The sequence below is a fragment of the Bubalus bubalis genome, chromosome 8 (assembly GCF_019923935.1).
Source record: "Bubalus bubalis isolate 160015118507 breed Murrah chromosome 8, NDDB_SH_1, whole genome shotgun sequence".
Taxonomy (NCBI): Eukaryota; Metazoa; Chordata; class Mammalia; order Artiodactyla; family Bovidae; genus Bubalus; species Bubalus bubalis.
In genome coordinates this window covers 44148527-44172313 of record NC_059164.1, presented here as the reverse complement: position 1 = coordinate 44172313, position 23787 = coordinate 44148527, and the positions used below count along the sequence as shown (strand labels likewise).

The following is a 23787-nucleotide window of genomic DNA, read 5'->3' as shown; positions in this document are numbered from 1 at the left end:
TGCCCATTGAGTCAGTGATGCCATCCAACCATCTCACCCTCTGTCGTCTCCTTCTCCTCCCACCTTCAATCTTTCCCAGCATCAGGAAAATAGTCAAAATTTCGCATCAGGTGGCCAAAGTATTGGAGTTTCAGCTTCAGCATCAGTCCTTCCAATGAACACCCAGGACTGATCTCCTTTAGTATGGACTGGTTGGATCTCCTTGCAGTCCAAGGGACTCTCAAGAGTCTTCTCCAACACCGTAGTTCAGAAGCATCAATTCTTCGGCACTCAGCTTTCTTTATAGTCCAACTCTCACATCCATACATGACTACTGGAAAAACTATAGCCTTGACTAGATGGACCTTTGTTGGCAAAGTAATGTCTCTGCTTTGTAATATGCTATCTAGGTTGGTCATAACTTTTCTTGCAAGGAATAAGCGTCTTTTAATTTCATGGCTGCAGTCACCATCTGCAGTGATTTTGGAGCCCAAAAAAATAAAGTCTGCCACTATTTGCACTGTTTCTCCATCTATTTGCCATGAAGTGATGGGACCAGATGCCATGATCTTAGTTTTCTGAATGCTGAGTTTTAAGTCAACTTTTTCACTCTCCTCTTTCACTTTCATCAAGAGGCTCTTTAGTTCTTCACTTTCTGCCATAAAGGTGGTGTCATCTGCATATCTGAGGCTATTGATATTTCTCCTGGCAATCTTGATTCCAGCTTGTGCTTCTTCCAGCCCAGCGTTTCTCATGATGTATTCTGCATATGAGTTAAATAAACATGATGACAATATGCAGCCTTGACGTACTCCTTTTCCTATTTGGAAATAGTCAACTTTAAAATAAAGACTACCAGAAGAATGCAGAAAATCATTTAGAAGAGCAGTTAGTGCAAGTTTATACCCAGCACAACCATAGCAGTTTCTCTGGAGGTTACAGATCCTGAGATATAGAGATGGGATTATGCCATTTAGATCTGGAAGGAAGACGTGCCCTCAGGCACGAGGAAACATGGAACCTCTTCTCACCTCCCCCCACTTAATATGAGCTCACGATTTTAAAAACCTATAAACAGTAGTGAGGGAGTTTGAGCAAACACAACAAATAGAAGAATCAGATCCCAATGAATCAAAAATAATAGAAATATATGAAAAAAGTTATAATTGTGTTAAAAAATTGTTAAAGGGATAAAAAGAATAGAAAACAAAATTTAAAAAACAGTGCATAAAAAGAACAGCATATTTTAAAAATAAAATAAATGAAAAATACAGACATTGATTATTTTTAGTTAATGTATTAACTAAACAACATATTACCCAAAGGAAGATCAGTGAACCGGAAGTCAAATCTGAGAAAACTGCCTAAGATCAACCCGTTGAGATTAAAAGATGAAAAATGTCATAGGTTGAAAGACACATTGGTATAATGAGCTCCAGTAGATGTCTAATAGAAATTTCAGAAGGAAAGAATAGAATGTTTTAGCCTATATTGATTAATAAGTAAACAAATTAAAATGTAATACAATCTAGAAAAAAATAGTAGGGAGTAAGGAGACTTAAATATTCATTTTTCGTGGTAAGCACTCATAGATAATATCTAAATTCAGTAAATCAAAAGATAGCCATATATTACTTAGAGCAGTAGTTCTCAGTCCTAAAGGAGATTTGGAAATGTATCATAGTGACTGGAGGGCGCTACTGGCATTTAGTACCGGGGCTGAACATGCTAAATGCACAGCACAGTTCCACATATGTCCCCCCCCAAATATTAATACTAATAACACTCTTTTTGAGAAAAGCTGATTTAGAGTTAAAAATAAGCCCACCAGAACTAAAAACAAAAAAACTGTTTTAAGAAAAAGTTTGCTTTAGGGAATAGAGCTGGAGTTGGGGAGAAAAGGGGTGGGAAACCATTTATTTTTGTGATTAGTCCTTCAATAATAATTGTATTTTTACCATGTCTGTATTATGTTTATTAAATAAGACTGGTAAACCAGTATATTGTTCTTCCATTTTCATTTAAAGAGAACTCTTTCTTATTAAAATATCTGTCATTCAAACTTAAGCACCAATATGAATTACTGAGCTTTTTATCCCAAAGAAGATTCTAGAGGCATATCTTCTGAGTATTAATGATCTTTCATGTGTTCCTAGTTGGAAAATAAATATTGCAATTTATCACCTTAAGAAGTCATAGAAAACTAGTGCTTGGATGATTAGTATCTTTAGTGGAGTTGACTAATTGTCTCATAGTAGGTGGGTTTGATCAGTAGTTCTGTATAGGACAAAGGAGGATGGAAATATGGTCAAATAGCTAGAGCACGTGGCTTCAAATTGGAATGTGTAGCCTGCTTTTTATGATCCTTTAAGACCACATCCTGTTCAACCTCTCCAGTTTCATTTCCACTGACTACCTAAAAAAAAGTTTCTACCAGTACTTTTGGTATTCTGTGACTGTGCTGCATGATGCTTAGTCACTCAGTCATGTCCAACTCTGCAATACCATGTACTGTAGCCTGCCAGGCTCCTCAGTCCATGGGGATTCTCTAGGCAAGAATACTGGAGTGGGTTGCTATGCCCTCCTCCAGGGCATCTTCCCAACCCAGAGGTCGAATCCAGGTCTCCTGCATTGCAGACAGATTCTTTCCCATCTGAGCCACCAGGGAAGCCCAAAAATACTGGAGTGGGTAGCCTATCCCTTCTTCAGGGGAACTTCCCAACCCAGGAATCGAACTGGGGTCTCCTGCATTGCAGGCAGATTCTTTACTGAGTTAGGAGGGAAGCCCATTCTGTAACTAGGTCCCATTAATTTTTACCTTTCACTTCTCAGTGCATAATCACATGCCTCACTTAAAGGTCAGTTTTCATTCCAATCCCAAAGAAAGGCAATGCCAAAGCGTGTTCAAACTACTGCACAAGTGCACTCATTTCACACACTAGCAAAATAATGCTCAAAATTCTCCAAGCCAGGCTTCAACAATACATGAACTGAGAGCTTCCCGATGTTCAAGCTGGATTTGGAAAAGGCAGAGGAACCAGAGATCAAATTGCAGACATCTGTTGGGTCATAGAAAGAGCAAGAGAATTCCAGAAAAACATCTATTTCTGCTTCATTGATAAGAAAGACTTTGATTGTATGGATCACAACAAACTGTGGAAAATTCCTAAAGAGATGGGAATACCAGACCACATTACCTGTCTCCTGAGAAACCTGTACGCAGATCAAGAAGCAATAGTTAGAACCAGACATGGAACAATGGACTGGTTCCAAATTGAGAAGGGAGTATGTCAAGGCTGTATATTGTCACTCTGTTTATTTAAGTTATATGGAGAGTACATCATGCAAAATGCTGGGCTGGATGAAGCACAAGCTGGAATCAAGATTGCCAGGAGAAACATCAATAACCTCAGATAGGCAGATGACACCACCCTTATGGCAGAAAGCTTAGAGGAACTAAAGAGCCTTTTGATGATTGTGAAAGTGGAGAGTGAAAAAACTGGCTTAAAACTCAACATTCAAAAAACGAAGGTCATGGCGTCCAGTCCCATCGCTTTATGGCAAATAGATGGGGAAACAATGGAGACAGTGACAGACTTTATTTTCTTGGACTCCAAAATCATTGAAGACGGTGACTTCAGCAATGAAATTAAAAGACGCCTGCCCCTTGGAAGAAAAGCTATGACAAACCTAGACAGCGTATTAAGAAGCAGAGACATTACTTTGCCAACAAAAGTCCATATAGTCAAACTATGGTTTTTCCAGTAGTCATGTATGGTTGTGAGAGTTGGCCCATAAAGAAGACTGAGTGCCAAAGAATTGATGCTTTTGGACTATGGTATTGGAGAAGACTCTGGTGAGTCCTTTGGACTGCAAGGAGATCAAACCAGTCAATCCTAAAGAAAATCAACCCTGAATATTCATTGGAAGGACTGATGCTGAAGCTGAAGCTCCAATACTTTGGCTACCTGATGTGAAGAGCTGACTTGCTGGATAAGACCCTGATGCTGGGAAAGATTGAAGGCGGGAGGAGAAGGGGATGACAGAGGATGCGGTGGTTGGATGGCATCACCAGCTCAATGGACATGGGTTTGAGCAAGCTCTGGGAAGTGGTGATGGACAGGGAAGCCTGGTGTGCTGCCATCCATGGGGTCACAAAGAGTTGGACATGACTGAGCAACTGAACAACAACAATCCATCCCTCAAGAGCTACTTCCAGGTAGTATCCTCACTGAAGCCTTCCTTGAGCTCTAGTCTTGCTTCTAATTTGGTTAAGACCACAATGCTCCATAAGCAACAGATCACAAGTGGGAGCATATGCCTGTAATTAATACAACTTAGATAGAAGTAGATAAATATTTTGATATGATTAGTCTGATACACAATTAATGAAGCAACACAGCATAAGAGCATGGTTTCTGCAGTGAGCAGTCCTAGATTCCAACGCAGGCTGTTACTACTTCATCTGAAAAATGTGGATAATTCCTGCCTTACATAGATGCTGAGATTCTTCAATTTCAGTCTCAATAAATGTTATACTATAATTATCATTGTATATATATATATATATATATATATATAAGGAGCTCACATAATTATCTCTCATTTATAATATTTTAAGTCAATTTGTAGTTTTTATGTACCCACTTTGTAAGTTATCCAATACTTAAATAGAGCCTTCAGTTCAGTTCAGTTCAGTTGTTCAGTCATGTCCGACTCTTTGCGACCCCATGAATCGCAGCACGCCAGGCCTCCCTGCATTAACATTGTTTAAATATAGACTATATTTTATTACCATTAACATTGTTTAAATATGGACTGTGTTTCATTACCATTATACACATAAACTCACAGAGATTGAAGAACAAAATCTCACTTGTGATAGCAGAAAATTAGAAGTAGCCTAAGTAGTCTAATGATAAACAAGTGAAAAATGGAAGTGTTAGTCACTTTGTTGTGTCTGACTCCTTGTGACCCCATGGAGTGTAGCCTGCCAGGTGCCTCTGTCCATGGAATTCTCCAGGCAAGAATACTGGAGTGGGTTGCCATTCCCTTCTAGATGCTTAACTAAATCATGATATATATATTAGAAAATATCATATAATCATTAAAAATATCTTCTGACGTTTATTGATAAGGCAAAATGTTTATGACATAATGTTAGGTACAAAACATTTTAATGAAAAACTACTAAGACAGTATCTCAGTTCTGTGAATATACATTACATGTATGTACATACATTGTATTTGTAATATACATTTAACATATCATTTATGCATGAGAAAAGTGAAAAATTACATATTGTGCTATATATTACTTTTATAATGAGGAAAAAGTAACATGATTTTTATATCAAAGGCCCTTGATCTCATTTCCTAAATGTTTGTATTTTGTCATCAATGATCTCTTACTCCCATCCCTAAAACCTCCTACATTCCCCTATATGTTCCTTTATTTCATATGCCTATACCCACCTGTAAGAAATCCTTTAAAGGGTATAGATTGCAGAGACCCTAGATGACAGGTCCCTGAGGGCATGGACCAGAGCTTTTTAATCTCTAAGCATAGCCAACTGGTAAATTTTAGCCAAACGTATAAATAGGGACTAAGTAGATTTGTGTTGAGCAAATTAATAGATGGAGACCCAAGGACTTGAGAAATGAAGCAAATGAAGTAAAGGTGAGTGAGGTTCAGCTAAAAGGTAATAGTATAAAATAGATAGCCAATAGGAATTTGCTATATGATTTGGGGAACTCAAACAGGAGCTCTGTATCAACCTAGAGGGGTGCAGTGGGGAGGGAAAAGGGAGGGAGGTTCAAGAGGGAGGGGACATGTGTAATACCTATGGCTGATTCATGTTGATGTTTGATAGAAAACAACAAAATTCTGTAAATCAGTTATCCTTCAATTAAAAAATAAATAAAATTTAAAAGATAGTAGTAATTATAAATAATAAATATTGAGTGTCTTACTGTAAGTGTTTCATAATTCTTACCTTAAGCTTCAGTGCAGCACTAAAGGACTGCCCGAGCAAATTATGGGACATCCATGTAACAGCACACTCTGCAACTGTTTTAAAAAACATGAGAATGAAGAAGCTCTTTTGTACTGATATGGAAAGGTCACCAAGATATAGTAAGTGAAAAAAGCAAGGTGCAGAATGGTGTAAGTCGTGCTACTGTTTATAGGAAGAAGACCATATATTTATATCTGCTTGTGTAGAAAATAGCTCTGGGAAGACACAAGAAGCTGACACCATGATTGCCTGCCAGCCATGGAATGGTAGTATAACGTCACTTTAATGCTTCTTACACGTGAATTTTCGAACCTTGTGAATGTGTTGGTGATTCAAAATGACAGTTAAATGCAGACAGAAGAAAATCATTATCCCCATTTACAAATGAGCAAGGAGATTACAGGAAATCAGGTACACTGCTCAAAGTAGCAATAATAATGGTCACATTTACTGAGCACTTACTGTGTGCCAGGCCCCAGTTGAAGTACTTTAGAAACATTTTACGTTTATAATTTTATTATTTATTTATTTTTTACTTTGCTGGGTCTTAGTTGCTGAGAGGGCTTTTTCCGTACGTGGCTTGTGGGAGCCACTCTTGCTGTGAGCAGGCTTCTCATTGCGATGAGTTCTCTTGTTGTGGCGCATGAGCTCTAGGTTGTGAACTTCGTGAGCTCAGTAGTTGCGGCTCCTGGGCTCTTAGAGCACAGGCTGAGTAGTTGTAGTACGCAGACTTAGTTGCTCATCGGCATGTGGGATCCTCCCAGACCAGGGATCAATCTGGTCCAAACTGGTCTGCATTGGTAGGCAGATTCTTTACCATGGAGCCACCAGGGAAGCCCAAAACTTTTTCTAATTTATTTTCACAGATCTATAATGATTTTATCCGAGTGGTATAGCTGAAGAATCTGAAGGAAACATAATTTATTTTCCAGCTCAGGACACTTTGGAAGTGATAATTGCTCTGGGACAGCAAGCATAAGCCAGGACTAGGGTCACTCTATTTATAGAGAGGTCAGGTAACTTGCTCGATGTCCCAGCAAGAGGGAACACCAGGACTGGAACTTTGGTCTGAGAGAATCTACAGCCTGTGCTCCTGACTGCCACTTATGGATAAACAAATGAAGGCTTGCAGAATGCACACACCTATGAAATGACAGTTCCAGCCTCCAACATAGTCCTTCTGAACCCAAAGCCTACCATAAGGTGTTACGTCTCAGAATGCGAAATCCTTTGGCTTAGGAATTGAATGGGAGGTGGATAATTACAAAAGAAGAGAGAAAGGATGGGAAGAGCCACAGGCTATATCCTCCAGCAACCATGGCCCCCACCACTCACAAACACTCCGAGAGCATTCAGGCTGCAAGCCGCATGTTGCTTTGTGTTAGGTGTTCAGACAATCATGCTGTCCTCACAGAGTTTACAGTCTGCATTCAGGACCAGCTTGCAGGGATTATTGGGCCCTTGGCTCTTTCCACATGTTGGGCCACTTCAATTAATCCATGATCATTAAAAAGGAAAAGCAGGGAGTTTATCTTGGTTATGCTAAAAGTCCCAGAGGTATAGAAAAGAGGAAGCAGCTTTTCCAAATTCCTTTAAAGAGAAGATTGCAAAAGTCACAAGTGAAAGAAAAATTTTTTCTGAACTATAATCTTTCTCTGTGGGCTCTGAAAAATACAGACTCCAGAATTACTAAATCAGAGTCTCCAGAGGTATTTTAAGTTCTCCTTGTGATTTCAAGGAGAAATCTGTGGTCTTTTAAGCTCTCCTTGTCATTTCAATGTGCTTCCAAGTTTGTTGTGACTGGTCTAGTTGACCCTATGATAATATCATAGAACAGCTCAGAATGCTTGAGAGGCAGAACTAGGGCCAGACCCTTACCCCAACCTTCAGTTTGGAGCATCTTCCACAAAACCATAGTGAACCTTCATTATTGGCAAGCAACTAATTCTTGCTTTTAGTTTGAAGTTAAAAATGTTGTCACTACATTTTTATTTATAAATATGTGTGCTTTTTAAAACTACTTTGAATAGGAAGCAAGGTTTGCATTTTGAAAATATTTTGGGATAAGTCAAGTGAGTGTAGATGAGTTCATTTTCACATTTACACAGTGAGGAAGTTAAACTGGATGGTTTACAAAATTACTTTCAGATCTAGAAATCAGTGTTGAAAGTATTCTAAATTGTTTTTAAATCCCTTCTTTCATAGCTTTGAAAAACAGGGCTTCTACATCGAGATCAATTTGCTTTTCTGTTATTAGCATTTCTGTTGGAGACTCTGTCAGAAGGCTTGTTCCTTAGGTCTATCCAGAAAACTTTTCTCATGTGAGGGTTTATATACTTAGTTTTACAACTTGGTGATTTATAATGACTATCCACAAAGTGGAAGCTCATTATCTGTCAGATAATCATCTGGTCATTTGATCTCCTGCCTTGGTCCCTTGGTTACTTTGCCTCTCTTCTGATATATAACCTCTTCTTCTGATAAAGTGGTTATTGATAGCCTTCAAGGCTTTAGTTATTTAATTCTTGGGATGAGCATACAAAGTTCCCCCAAAGGACCATCTTTCATTATAACATCCTCTTCTTTACTCTTCCCAGCAGTCCTTTCCTTTCTCAGTTGAGACATCTTTGAACTTCCAAATAGATATCTCAAGGAAGACAAAAATTGTAGCCAGGATCCTAAAACTTCAAAAGAGTTTGAGAGTCCCCTCTTGTCTGTGTCTCTTCCTGACCTGCTGCTAAGTCACTTCAGTCGTGTCCGACTCTGTGCGACCCCATAGACGGCAGCCCACCAGGCTCCCCTGTCCCTGAGATTCTCCAGGCAAGAACACTGGAGTGGGTTGCCATTTGTTACCAGATTTAGCAAAGGACAATATAAGATACTCAATTGTAACTAAGTTGGGATAAAGAATAAAATTTTAATATAAGGATGCAATCTTTGGAACATACTTACACTAACCATTTGTTACTTATCTGACATTCACATTTAACTAGACATCCTATAATTTATTTGGCAACTCTGCAGAGAGTACATAGCTAAGGCTTTCCTAGTTCATCTAATGTTTTGGGGTCTAAATTCTTTCAATATTTGCTCTTAATTTAAAACTTGAATGTTTGTAATAACTAAGATTTCAGTTTTCTTTAGCATTTTCATAAAATGTTAGCATTTGCACTGCCCACCTACACACAATTCCCTTTTGTTGTGAGAATATAAGAATAGAAATAAGACTTTTCTGTAGAAACCCAAGCTTGATAATTCTCTCCTTTGTAAGTTTTTATTAAACATTTCAAAGATACACATAAGCAAAGATAGTAATATAATGCATTGCACACAATTTATTTATACCCTATTCAGCTTCCTTCTTTTTGTTTGGTTTGATAGGTAGGTGTGAGTGTATATATTGCCATATCCTAAGTCAGTGGTTTTGAACCTTGACTGCATTAAGAATCACCTGGGGAGCTTTTAAATCTCAATCCTTGCCTGTCCCCTAGACCAATTAAATCAGAATTGCTGGCAGTAGAGTCAGATGATTCCAATGTGCAGCCAGGGCTGAGAACCAGTGCCCAGAACGAAAATGGCAAATGCAGATACATTTTTTACTGCTAAATCATCTCCTTACATTTCACATTCCTCTTCATAACTTACTTCATGTATTTTTCAGCAAGTATATTATATCATGGTGTCTGTGTGTTTATGTGTATATATATATATAAAAGTTATGTTGAATTACAGCAAACATGTCATTTTATAAAATTTACTTTAAAAAAAATCTCATCTGTCTTTAATCATGTCACTGATTCATTATTAATTTCCTAAAAGCTTATAATTGGCTTTGTTTTCAAATATTTATTTGTGATTTTCTGATGTCTTTTTCATATACATGTCTGTCTTAGGTTATAAACCAGTGGTTCTTAACTTTATCTGCTCATTAGATTCATCTTGCTGCTGCTGCTGCTGCTAAGTCGCTTCAGTCTTGTCCGACTCTGTGCGACCCCACAGACGGCAGCCCACCAGGCTCCCCCGTCCCTGGGATTCTCCAGGCAAGAACACTAGAGTGGGTTGCCATTTCCTCCTCCAATGCATGAAAGTGAAAAGTGAAAATAAAGTCGCTCAGTCATGTCCGACTCTTAGCGACCCTATGGACTGCAGCCTACCAGGCTCCTTCGTCCATGGGATTTTCCAGGCAAGAGTACTGGAGTTGGGTGCCATCGCCTTCTCCAAGATTCATCTTAGGATGCGCTAAAAAAGATGCCTGGGCCCCACCTCCCAGAGGCTCTGCTGGGAGGCTCTGTGCTAATTGGTCTGGTGTAGAGCCCAATCATTGACGTTTTTAAAAAGCACCTGAGGAGATTCCAAGTTTAGGGAGAATTGAAAGCCAGATTCAAAAGATGTTTTGAATCTTCCTGGGGACGTTTAAAACATGCATATAATTGCCCTGCTTAATGAACCTGAACCTGCATACATGCTCGGTTGTGTCTGACTCTTTACGATCCCATGGACTGTAGCCTGCCAGGCTCCTCTGTCCATGCTTAAGGAGGTAGAAAGAATTTTGAGGTTCTAGGAGGAAGAGAAATGAGGAAATGATAAATGACCTTCATAGTAATAGGTGTAAATGAGGAATTTCTGTTGGGGGGAGCCAAAGGACTTTTAAGAATAAAAATAAGGATGTCTAATATTTTAGAAATGTTTTATTTCTTCTGCTACACTTTAACATGACCTATTGTGTTGCACTGAAAGCTTCAAAGCAGTTTGCTGTACTTAAGTACAGGGATGCATGCCCACACCCCTCTGAAGTAAATGCTCACTGTCCAGACCTCACCTATGGGACCCTAATTCAGGAGGCTCAGAGTGAGGCCAGACACCAATCCTTTAAAACCTTGCCCAGAACATTGTGGTGAGAGGGCAGGTTTGGTCACTACTGCACTTTACGATAACACATCCCAATTCATTGCAATTCATCCCATTGACAACTGGGCAAATTCAAGAAGAGTAACAGTAAAATCAGTGGTAAAACTAGATTTTTGCAATAGGGATTCATATTATGAGACCTCTCTCAGATCTACCTGATCTTTTTCTCTTTGGCTATGTGAAGGAAGAAGTTATCTTTCTATGACAGGCTAGAAGACGATCAAGGAAGAGGTCTCCAGAAAAATACTTAAATAAAAATGTCAGAGTAATCTTAGTCTTCTATAATGTGAAGTACAGAGAGGAAGCATGACATACACTATCAATAATCATGATGCACCAGTACAAAGACTGTGTGTGTTCATCAGTGAGACAAGGACTGAGCTGGGTCCTGGGAATTCAGGGTATTGTCTCGAGGGATTTACAGTCTAGAAGAGGAAACCAATAATTATGTAGTGGGGAGAGATAGGATATTATACATAACAGTGAGTAGAGACCCACTTCATGGGAGATTAGAGGTGAGCAAGGACTCAGGAAAGCAAAGAACAAAACCTGGCTTTTGAAAGATGATTAGAATGTAGGGGAAATGGAAGGAGAGTGAGGGAAAAGAAACAGCATTCCTTGTCAGAGTGAATGTAATTCTGGGCACAGGCACAGAGGCTGGAAGCAGCTTGGTAGGTGGCCTGAGTTGCAGATGGTTCTATGTTGCCGTTGCATGATGTTCTGGAGGAGATGGGGGCAGAAGGAAGGCAGAGTGGCAGTGTTGCTGTCTGTAAACCCACCCACATACCTCAGCCCAGCCATTCTTGTGTATTCTGATGAGTTCCTGGAATAATAAATAAAAAGTTAGATGAGAAGCCAGTCTTGCTAACTCTAAAACAAAAGATGTACAGTCTTAGTCAAATTGTGCTGCAGAATCCTCTTTCTTCAGGCTTATCTTTTCATATCATCAGTATTGATACTTGGTTGCATTTACTGCTAGAATTCCTTTTTATTCTAGACTTTTAAATTTTCAACCTCCTTGAACCTAGGCGTTTGTTTTATGTGATGTTTTCTGGTTGGTCACACAAACATGATTTAAATTTGAGTGTAATTTCAGTTTGATGAATATTGAACTTTTCACCATGAGCAAATTATATTGGTCAGCATCAGTAATCCAGCACCCACCTGCAGTTACCACACTGGCACCTAACCATGAACTCATGCTAACCCCTGGGGAGGGAAATGTCAACCCATTCCAGTATTCTTGCCCGGGAAATCCCATAGACAGAGGAGCCTGGTGGGCTACAGTCTGTGGGGTCACAAACAGTCAAACATAACTGAAGCGGCTAAGCATAAGCATGCTAACCCCCAACTCCTCTGCCCTTTACTTCCTTCAGTTGGGACCCATGGCTTTAGTTGTTGTGCACTTATTTTTTTATTATAAAATATATCTTTCAAATTTACAACTGCAAAGAATCATGTACCAACCACAATCACCAGTTTACTTACCACATAGCTTAGTCAAATCTTAACATTTTGCTCTATTTGTGCCAGTTCCTTTTTACAAACTAAACGTTGCAGATACTGTCAGTTGAAGCTCCCTTTCTGTTCCCCTTCTCTCCAGAAGTGACACCATCCTGATCTTAGTGTTTATCATTGTCATGCATGCTTTTATACATTTACTACATATGGGCACATAACAAAATACATAATTGCTTTGTAAGTTTTTTAAACTTTAAGTACTTCCATTCTTGAAGTACCCATCTGTGCCATACACTTTTATTGAAAATTATGTTTTTGAGGTTTATGATGATGACATATATAGATTTAGTTCATTTATTAAAATTACTGTGTAGTGTTCAATTTATGACTATACAAAAATTTATGTAGACATTTAGGTTTTTTCTGATTTTTCACTGTCATAAAGCTGCAGTTAACATATTCCTCTGTGCAGAAGCATATTGGGTTTTTGTTCCTTAAACATTTCTTTTACTCATATGAGTAAAAGAAATGTTTAAGGAACAAAAATTATGTAGATAAGTAGGTAGATAGATGTAGGTATAGAAATATCAGTCATCCTAATAGTCTCACGCATAGAAGCCTCAGCTCTGAACCACAGAAAAATGTAAGGAGTAACCATATGTGAGTACAGAATTGGGAAGGAGGCTAATATACCTTCAAGAAACTTGGAGTTAGTTTAAGGACTGGTCTTGCTCCTTTTTCTGTTTCTTTGACACATAAATTATTAGAGTCAGCCTGATTCGCTGTTTCCTTAATATTGACTTAGAGCCAATTGCTGCAATATTTGTCCACTGAATTTAATACAATCCTTTGTTTAAAGTATATACATTACCCACTAATTGCCCTGGGAAGAAATGTCATATGTTTTTTATTGACCTTAATTTCCTTTCATTTATTTGTGCCTACTCTGTCTAGATCACTAGGTTCGGTGCTCTGGGTATTCAAAGATGAAAAAGTCATTAGAGAACTTACAGTAACACTGCCAGGAAGAGATGGTAGGAAACAATCATCTGTAAGATTTTGGCATCTGAAATAGAGTTTTTATTTTCTCCCTTAGTGACACTCAGGAAATGCTTGTCTCCTGCTGTTGATGAATAATTTCAGAGTACTATGGATCATGCTGAAGAAAATGAAATCCTTGGAGCAACCAAGCGGTACTATGTGGAAAGACCTATCTTTAGTCATCCAGTCCTCCAAGAAAGATTGCACAAGAAGGACAAGGTTTCAGATTCCATCGGGGATAAGCTGAAACAGGCATTCACGTATGTTCTTTCAGCCTGTTTCCTTTATTCTCTCATTCAGTTACGAGAGAAGCAAGGTCAAATGTACAAAGAGAGTCTATGATGTAGAGGAAAAAACAAATGATGAACACTCGTGATTTGCAGAGCAGTCCACATGGTTCATTCAGATGTCCACATCTACATTCAGTGGTAGATGTCTGATGGAACACAAGCTTTATTATGCATTTCACCATATGAAATTCCAGCTATGCCTTATGTCATATAAAGGTTTATATAAACAATCCACTTTTCAGTTCTCCACACACCTTTAAAATATCCACTGCTTTCAGTGACTGTGAAGCTGGGGAGATCCCAGCCAGGAGAAAGACATAGGATCTCATTGTCTTCCTAACCTGTCAAGTCTCCTCCAAAGCCCCTCAATAAAATGGCTTGATCCTTCCCCCTACTGAAAAAATGTCCACCTCTTCCATTTCAGGAATGTTCCAACCACTCTAGTCTTTTTCCTGCTTCAACTCTAGTGCCAACACCTTGAATCTATGAATGTAAGTCCCCAACTGAAGCTATCAAAGACATTCAGTGTCTTGGGACTCTTCATTTTGAAAACACGGATACAGTAATGTGGCTGGCCTGAGACTGATAATACCTTGGTGCCTGATTGCATACCTCATTGTGCAAACTATCTGATTGCTGCCTCCTGAACCATTGAGACCACAGCTCCTGTGCTGTGTTCATTTAAGCTTCTCAGTGACCCTGTGCTCTGGGTATGACATCATGAGAGGTTAAAAATACATACACTGGAGTCAAGACTACCTGAGTTTTAATCCTAATCCCAACCACCTATCCGCTGTGCACTGGTTTCGTCCTCTGAAAAATTGAAATAGTAATAGTGTTTACATCATTGGGTTACTGGGGTTAAAATCTATTAATTTATGTACAGTGCAAGGCACATGGAAAGCACTATATAAATGTAGCTATTATTAATATCTCAGTTTTCTAAACAGGGAGACTGCTATCAAATCTAGTTTGTTTTACTCAGATTCATTGCTCTTGTCATAGTTGCCTTACATTTTTGCTTCCAATATCCTTCTACATCTAATTACCAAGTACTTTTAATCACTAAAGACACTATATAAAATACCATGCATGCGCTTCGCAGGTGGCACTAGTGGTAAAGAACCCACCTGCCAATGCAGGAGATGCAATAGACTCGGGTTCGATCCCTGGGTAGGGAAGATCCCCTGGAGAAGTGCATGGCAACCCACTCCAGTATTCATGCCTGGAGAATCCCATGGACAGAGGAGCCTGGTGGGCTCCAGTCCCTGGGGTCCCAAAGAGTCAGACATGACTGAGCGACTAACACTTCACAACAATTCATTATCCTTTTAAATGGAATAAATTGCTTCCTTGTCACTAAGAGGACTTGAGACTGTCACAGTGATAATGGAATTCATCTGTCTATACTCTTACAGGCATCAACCAGCAAGAGGACTGGCCAAAGCCCATAATACAGTCTCTGTATCAAAGTTAATTAAAACATCCAGGGATTAAATACAATGCCTTGGTTTTATTACCACGGTGTTCCACCTAACCAAGACAGCCAGGCATAGACTCAGCTACAGTAACGGATGGTGTTTTGAGTTTACCTAATCAAAGACCCTAAAGCATTGAACACATGTTTATAAAGCTCATAATACCTGTGTGAATTCCTTTCATTTTATAAGGGAAAACACATATATTTGTATGGCTGAGTCTCTTTGCTGTTCACATGAAACTATCACCACATTGTTAGTCGGTTGTACCCCAACACAAAATAAAGATGTTTTTGAAAAAAAAAGAAAAGGAAAAACTAAGTGGGTAGGTGCTGGTCAGTGGTTCCACAATCAAAAGTTAACTCAATTGGTAAGTACTTCCCATACTTTACATCAACACAGAAAGCACATTAAAGATTTCACCTATTGAAATAATGGTTTCTGGGATATCTCAACTATTTTGAAACTAACTTTTTCTTATTTTTCATGGTCAGTTGTGGAGTGTTAGAGTGGACCCAATTCAGATGTTCCTATTTTCTAAAAAAAATAATAAGCAGCTATTCTCTCTGACCTCTGCAGAATAGAAAAATCACCCTCATCACCAGTTTGAATTTTTCTTTTTTGTTCCAAACTATAAGGAAGGGAAAATGCCTTGATGTGAATTCTACAGAAATGGTTCTCATTTATCTATTTCTTTGTCCTTCCAGATGTACTCCTAAGAAAATACGAAATATCATTTACATGTTCCTCCCCATAACCAAGTGGTTGCCTGCATACAAATTCAAAGAGTATGTGTTAGGTGACTTGGTCTCAGGCATAAGCACAGGGGTGCTACAGCTTCCTCAAGGTCAGTAGAATATATTTCATTTTTTTCTTCCTCTGATATCATCTCAAACAATTGTGTTAACTTTGTTCTGTTTAATTTCATCATGATTTTAAATTTATAATTTTTATCACATTGTTCTAGCACCTTTTCCTGTCTAGAGTAATTCTTCAGAAACATTTTACCCTTTAAAAGCCTCAGAGCTTTTAGTTGCAGAATATGGTGATACATTTACAGATTAATACATTTAGGAACTGGTGGGGCATTGTCTTTCCTTTGCTAAGTTAATTTCTAACTCCATGAACATGTTGTTAGGGGCTGTCCTTAAATCAACTATACTCCATTTTTAAAAAAAGGTTCTTGACTAAGTCCATATCTAATTATAAGGTACCATGATATACTGAATTCCTCTGCAGTTGTATAATTTTATAGATATACAAGAATTTAAGAAAATGCTCATTGATTTATTCATCTGTTCACACGTGTGTAACCTGGCCCTCCCTGTCTTCACAGAACTAACTATCCAGTTAGGGAGAGAAGCATGAAATAAATAAAAATACACATAAATGTTTATGTACAAATGATGGTAAACACTATGAAAGAAGATACAGGGCACTCTGACATGATAATAATATGGGGACCTAATTTAAGTAGGTAAGTCACAGAACCTCATTGAGAAAGTGAGATTGACCAGTATTGCAGTAGGACCTAAGTAGGGACTGGAAGTACTTGGCAGGGCAGCAGCCACCTCACTACATTTTATATCATATGTACCCTTGTGCATATGCATTTAAATCTTACACTGTGGTAAAGGGGTGTTTTTTACAGTGCTGCAATAAAATTGGATTCTTTAGCTCTGTTCTTGTCTGATATCTAAAAAATTAGTACTTCATACTTCCACATAAGGGGAAAAAAAAGGTGAGATTGAGCTGAGACCTGAAGGATGAGTAGGAGGCAGATAAAGAATGAGGAGAAATACATTTCAAGAAGAAGCAATAGCATGTGTGAAAGCAGTTAGCAGGAAAAGAATTGGGTGTTTGAAGAATTCTGAGAAAGGCAGTGTGCTAGGAGTGTGGGGAGTGAGGGGCCAGTGGCTGGCCAGATGGGCAGCAGCAGGTCTGCACAGCCTCGATAGGATCTTTTGGATTCCATTCTGAGTCCAGTGAAAGCTTGTCAGCTTGCTTTCCCCTTGGGTGTTTTTTGTTGTTGTTGTTGTTGTTTTTTGCTAAGAGATCTCTGGAACTGTTGTGTGGGGAAAGGACTTGGTTGATGGGAGTGGCACCAGAATGAATGTAGGGAAACCAGTTAGAGGCAACAGTGACTCAGTGTAATCAAAAGGGGATAATGGCTTGACAAGCCTCTAGGTTCAGTTCAGAGCTGCCCCATAGACGGCAGCTCACCAGGCTCCCCCGTCCCTGGGATTCTCCAGGCAAGAACACTGGAGTGGGTTGCCATTTCCTTCTCCAATGCATACAAGTAAAGTTGCTCAGTCGTGTCCCACTCTTTGCGACCCCATGAGTCGCAGCACGCCAGGCCTCCTTGTCTATCACCAACTCCCAGAGTTCACTCAAACTCATGTGCATTGAGTCGGTGATGCCATCCAGCCATCTCATCGTCTTTCGTCCCCTTCTCCTCCTGCTCCCAATCCCTCCCAGCATCAGGGTCTTTTCCAATGAGTCAACTCTTCACATGAGGTGGCCAAAGTATTGGAGTTTCAGCTTCAGCATCAGTCCTTCCAATGAACACCCAGGGCTAATCTCCTTTAAGATGGACTGGTTGAATCTCCTTGCAGTCCAAGGGACTCTCAAGAGTCTTCTCCAACATCACAGTTCAAAAGCATCAATTCTTCAGCACTCAGCTTTCTTCACAGTCCAACTCTCACATCCATACATGACCACTGGAAAAACCATAGCCTTGACTAGACAGACCTTTGTTGGCAAGGTAATATCTCTGCTTTTCAATATGTTATTGAATATGTTGGTCATAACTTTCCTTCCAAGGAGTAAGCATCTTTTAATTTCATGGCTGCAATCACCATCGGCAGTGATTTTGGAGCCCCAAAAAATAAAGTCTGACACTGTTTCCACTGTTTCCCCATCTATTTGCCATGAGGTGATGGGACCAGATGCCATGATCTTAGTTTTATGAATGTTGAGCTTTAAGCCAACTTTTTCACTCTCCTCTTTCACTTTCATCAAGAGGCTTTTTAGTTCCTCTTCAGGTTCTGCCATAAGGGTGGTGTCATCGGCAATCTTGATTCCGGCTTGTGCTTCTTCCAGCCCAGTGTTTCTCATAATGTACTCTGCATATAAGTTAAATAAGCAGGGTGACAATATACAGCCTTGATGTACTCCTTTTCCTATTTGGAGCCTCTAGGTTAGCTGTCTGGAAGAACTATTCCCTCACCAGTTTCCTGAAAAGTAATTACCAAATGATAAATTAAAAAAAAAAAATTCCCCTGTGATCAATTAGTTGGATTTTCAATTTGCCAAGTAACTGAGTTGTTGAATCTATTAAATCTGTTAAACAAAGTTTTAAATCAGGCTTAGGACCATTCTCCATAACCATTTTAGCACCAGAGGACAGAGAAAGGGATGTATTTAAAGGCAGAGGTGAGGGTGGGGGAAGGAGCAAAGGTAAACTCAGCATCTGAAGTGGGAAATAGGATCTAGACTGACGTTCAGTCAAGTTGGACTGACAGAGCTTCAGGAAATGGCTGCAGTGAGCACGTAGACAAATGCTTCAGAGAAATTCTAGGATTTTACATAGTTGTGTTTTCACTGAAACGCCATTCTGCAACTTTTTTTGGACCTTCTTCCATTTTGATAAAGATGGTAGCTGTAAAAATGGAAAGAATTGGAAACATACATGCTGTGTTTTACAGGTAAAATCAGCAGGAGTGGCTGTTGGATTGATTTGGAGGAGAATGAGGAAGCTGGGCATGTGAGGGACAAGGAGACTGACATTAGATTAGGAGTAAGAATTTTCTAGAGAAAGGTGAAAAAGTCTTATGCATTTACCCTCCGCCAAAAGTCAAGGAAGGAAAGAAGGACTGCAACAGAACCACTTGGAGCACTGGACACGTGTCCCTTGAAGTTTGTGGGCACTATTGCAGGAAAAGTAAATCTACAGGTGGAATGGTGTGAACCACCTAGAACAGCAGAATGTGGCCTGCACTTGCAGAGTTTCCTGGGGCTAAAGCACTACGGGGTGCTTTGGGAGGTAACCAGGCTTGGCTCATTTGAAAGTAACCTGCCCAAGAAGACTGCCTACAGCATAAGCAGCTGCCCAGCAGAAAGAACCTGAAAGAGGTGTAAGACCTGGAACCTGGAAGGGGCCAAGATTAGGGGAGGGGTGTTACATCTGCCAGAGAATGCTGCACTGGGAGTTCCTCATTGAAAAGGGGTCTCCGGAGAACCCTCAAAGCACCGCACTGGAGAAGCAGCCGGCATTTGGGAATTAACAGCAGATTACAGCTGTGCCAGTCAAGGAAGGCTTTCTGCCCATATCTAATTTGGGAAAGATTAAAGCAGAAAAAAATCTACTCCTGGTGAAGAGGGAATGACAAGGAAAACTGTCTCAGCCTGGACTCTCTGAGCACAAATACAAGATTCTGTGTAGGAGTGGGACAGAAGTGTGGGCACGCTGAGACACGTCAGCTTAAATTAACAGGGTTTTCATTTGTTCGTCATAGATAAAGAACCAGGAGAGAGATACACAGAGCCCGCTGTTTTCTAATCATCTCCCCGTTTCTGTTTGGTCTTAATCCCGCAGGTTTAGCCTTTGCAATGTTGGCAGCCGTGCCTCCAGTGTTTGGCCTATACTCTTCATTTTACCCCGTTATCATGTATTGTTTTTTTGGAACCTCCAGACACGTATCCATAGGTAAACCTTATAGTTGATGTTTTACTACCTTTCCTTTTGGATTTCCCAGTTTTGCAATGTGCTGAAGAAATAACATGTTTGTTATTAGGGTATCAAACTTTTGTTACTATATGCCCAATAGGTGCTTTTAAAAAATACACTCTCCCTCAAGATTTCTAGAATTAATAGCTTTCTTTTAATATGGGCATAATAGAAAAAGACAGTTTTCTTGTCTGAAAAGACAAGAAATCTGTGATGTAAGTATTTCAGTTCATAATGCAATTTGCTTGCATCTGTGTTTTCTTTTTTTTTATTAATGATACTTCAAGTTCCTATTGCTATGCATACATTGCATTTGCATCTTATTTTAGACACTGAATTGTACATGTTCTTTTTAGTGTATTCAGGATCAGGTTTATATGGGTTTCATAGTAGTGTTGGTGCTGCCTGAGGGTGCTACCAGCCAACACACACACACACACACACACACACACACGTCTCAGATGTTCATTGCTAGGTGACAAACACGCCCCAAACTTAGCAGCTAAAAACAATCATTTGATTATCTCTCATAGTTTCTGTGGGTCAGGATTTGGGAAGGGCTCAACTGGACGGTTTTGGCTCAGCATCTCTCAAGCAGTTGAGAGTCAGGTGGGAGCTGGAGCCAGAGCAGCTACAGGAGGCGGGTCTCCCTCTCCCTCTCCCTCTCTTCTTACGTCTCACCCCACCCTCTCTCCATGGGGTCCTTTCTGGGGCCTTCTCATACACAAGGTTGAAGCACAAACAAGCAGCACAGCTCTCAGGCAGAAGTCATATCATCTTTTGTTACGTAGCCTCACAGGTCACACAGTATCACTTCCACTGCATTCTTTTGGTTACTAGAGTGCCACAAGTCCACCCAGATTCAAGGAGAGAGGAATTAGGCTACCTCTTCATGGGAAAATGTCAAAGTTCTAGAAGAGTGTATGGAATGGAAGATTCTCTCACTGTGCAGTGTTATTTCAGTGAGGATTTATTGACCTCACCTGTCTCTCCTGGGATACTGGCAACAATCATATCAGATATGCTGAAAATCATTTCTCTGATTAATACTTCATTATTTCAGGTCCATTTGCGGTTATTAGCCTGATGATAGGCGGTGTGGCTGTTCGATTAGTACCAGATGATATAGTCATTCCAGGAGGAGTAAATGCAACCAATGGTACAGAGGCAAGAGATGCCTTGAGAGTAAAAGTCGCCATGTCTGTGACCTTACTTTCAGGAATCATTCAGGTAAGACTCACAGATGTGGAAATAAGCTCTCATTTGCTCATTTAATAAATATCTTTTGAGCAGTCCTGGCTGGTCGTGGGCAAGGTCGGCCAGCAAAACTCCAGAGCTTAGGGTTTGTTGCTCAGGAATACCAGTCCCACTGCATGCTTTACTTAAATTGATATTGAGTAGGAACTAGCTAGCTTCAGTTGGGTACTTTAGAGGTTCTAAAGCAAGACTAGCTTGAAGCAGGGTGGGTTGGTAATGGGAAAAGGCATTTCTTATCTGCCTGGAAGGAGCAAGCAATGACATGACTAAGTGTGCCCCCACTTCTGAGGGACAGGGAGCATAAAAAGGGTACCCAGTACTTCATGAGGCTCCAGGCCCCTCCAAATGTTGTTGTTTTCTGAATAACCACTGACTGATTTGTTAGCTACTTACCTGCTATAGATACAAATTTGTAGTGTTAGAAAGTGGTCCAGAAAAAACTTTGGGATGTTTTCTGTTGGATTTAACTTCTGATCTATCATGTGATTTATTTGTCTCTTTGTCATAAAAAAAAAAAAAGTTTTGCCTAGGTGTCTGTAGATTTGGATTTGTGGCCATATATCTCACGGAGCCCCTGGTCCGTGGGTTTACCACTGCTGCAGCCGTGCATGTCTTCACCTCCATGTTAAAATACCTGTTTGGAGTTAAAACAAAGCGGTACAGTGGGATCTTTTCAGTGGTATATGTAAGTAAGCAACTTCCCGACTTACTGGTACTTGTTTCCCTTCTTTATTTTTCCTCCTTCTCTCCTGTATCTCAAGGCTCACTTTGCTTATTTCTAAGAATTTCAGTAGAATGGAGAAGATTTAGTCATTCTAAGGCTTTTCTGAGAACAGCATTACAAGGGGAATTAAACCTTAAAGTTTCACTTCATTAATATGTGATACTATCTACCTCACAAGAAATTTTTTGTCAGGTATTTATTTGGTGACTACAACTTTAGCCTAATTAGCTCCAGAGACAGCTTCTTCATAAGATCAGATTAGGTTCTCTTTGGGAAAGTGAAAGTGAAAGTTGCTTATTCATGTCTGACTCTGCAACCCCATAGACAGTAGCCCACTAGGCTCCTCTGCCCATGGAATTTTCCAGGCAACAGTACCAGAGTGGGTTGGCATATCCTCGTCCAGAGGATCTTCCCAACCCAGGATTGAACCTGTGTCTCTTATGTTCTCCTGCATTACAAGCAGATTCTTTACCGTCTGAGCCACCAAGGAAGTCAATTTAAAGTCATTCTGGGATAACATCTCTCTCTCAAAAACTGCTTGCTCAAGCAGGCGAAAATTGGACGTCTATAAAGGATTTGACTAACACACCTAACCAGTTTAATCTAATATAATGTAAATAGACCCTTCCACCCAACTCAGAGAAGATACAAATTATTTACAAGCATGTAGGTAACAATGGTAATAACTGATCATGTTGAAAATGGTCACGTACAGCTGACCACAACTTCTAAAAAAATTCAGTTTCACATGGTGCAATATAATTAGCAATAGATAACTAAAGATGGCTTAAAACCCCCATACATTTAGAAACTAAAAACATTTCTAAGCAGCCCATGGATAAGAGAAAATTATGAAATAATTAGAACCAAATGACAGTGGAACTGCTACTTATCAAAACCTCTGAAATGCTGCTAAAGATATTTTTGGAATGAAAGACTTATATGGACTTTGTAAGAATTCATGTGTCACACACTGTGTTAGGCAGAGCAGTGAGCTTACAGTTCAATGGGAAGACAAATGTATTAGTTGCTTTGTTGTGTCTGACTCTTTGCGACTCCATAGACTGTAGCCCGCCAGGCTCCTCTGTCTATGGAATTCTCCAGGCAGGAATATTGGAGTGGATTGCCATTTTCATCTCCAGGGTATCTTCCTGACCCAGCGATCGAACCCAGGTCACCCGGATTGCAGGCAAACTCTTTACCTTCTGAGCTATAGGGAAGTCCCCAGTGCAATGGGAAGACAAATAGTAAACCACTAATCACATAAATGGGCTGCCCAGGTGCCTCAGTGGTGAAGAATCTGCCTGCTATTGCAGGAAATGCAGGTTTGATCCCTGAGTCAGGAAGATCCCTTGGAGATGAAAATGGCAATCCACTCCAGTCTTCCTGCCTGGAGAATTCCATGGACACAGGAACCTGGCAGGCTACAGTCCATGGGGTCACAAAACAGTCGACATAGCAACCAAAACAAGTCACATAAATGTGTAATTAAGTATAAATTGTGTTAAGTGCTATGATAGAAAAATCAGGCTGCTATGAAAGTTGAATAAGGAGACCTTTAGATCAGGGATCTATAATTCATACACACAACATGGCAGAGTAGAAGAAAGTGCACTCATCTTTTCCTGTGAGAACTCCAAAGTTACAACCAGATGGTCAATACCGAAATCAGATTGATTATATTCTTTGCAACCAAAGATGAAGAAGCTCTATACAGTCAGCAAAAAACAAGACCAGGAACTGACTGTGGCTCAGATCATGAACTCACTGCAAAATTCAGACTTAAATTGAAGAAAGTAGGGAAAACCACTAGACCATTCAGGTATGAATCCCTATGATTATACAGAGGGAGTGACAAATAGATTCAAGGGATTAGATCTGATAGAGTGCCTGAAGAACTATG

The 23787-nt window shown here is 39.8% G+C and overlaps 1 protein-coding gene across 1 annotated transcript in view; it reads left to right on the top strand.

Moving 5' to 3' along the window:
- The window catches only part of SLC26A5 (solute carrier family 26 member 5), a 61940-nt gene that overhangs the window by 9524 nt on the left and 28629 nt on the right, over positions 1-23787 (top strand). Inside the window, exons 2-6 of the mRNA XM_006053464.3 lie at positions 13462-13666; positions 15882-16021; positions 19772-19882; positions 20967-21133; positions 21681-21845. Coding sequence (XP_006053526.2) covers positions 13515-13666; positions 15882-16021; positions 19772-19882; positions 20967-21133; positions 21681-21845 — 735 coding nt within the window. The 5' untranslated portion in view covers positions 13462-13514. The remainder of the gene's footprint in view (positions 1-13461; positions 13667-15881; positions 16022-19771; positions 19883-20966; positions 21134-21680; positions 21846-23787) is intronic.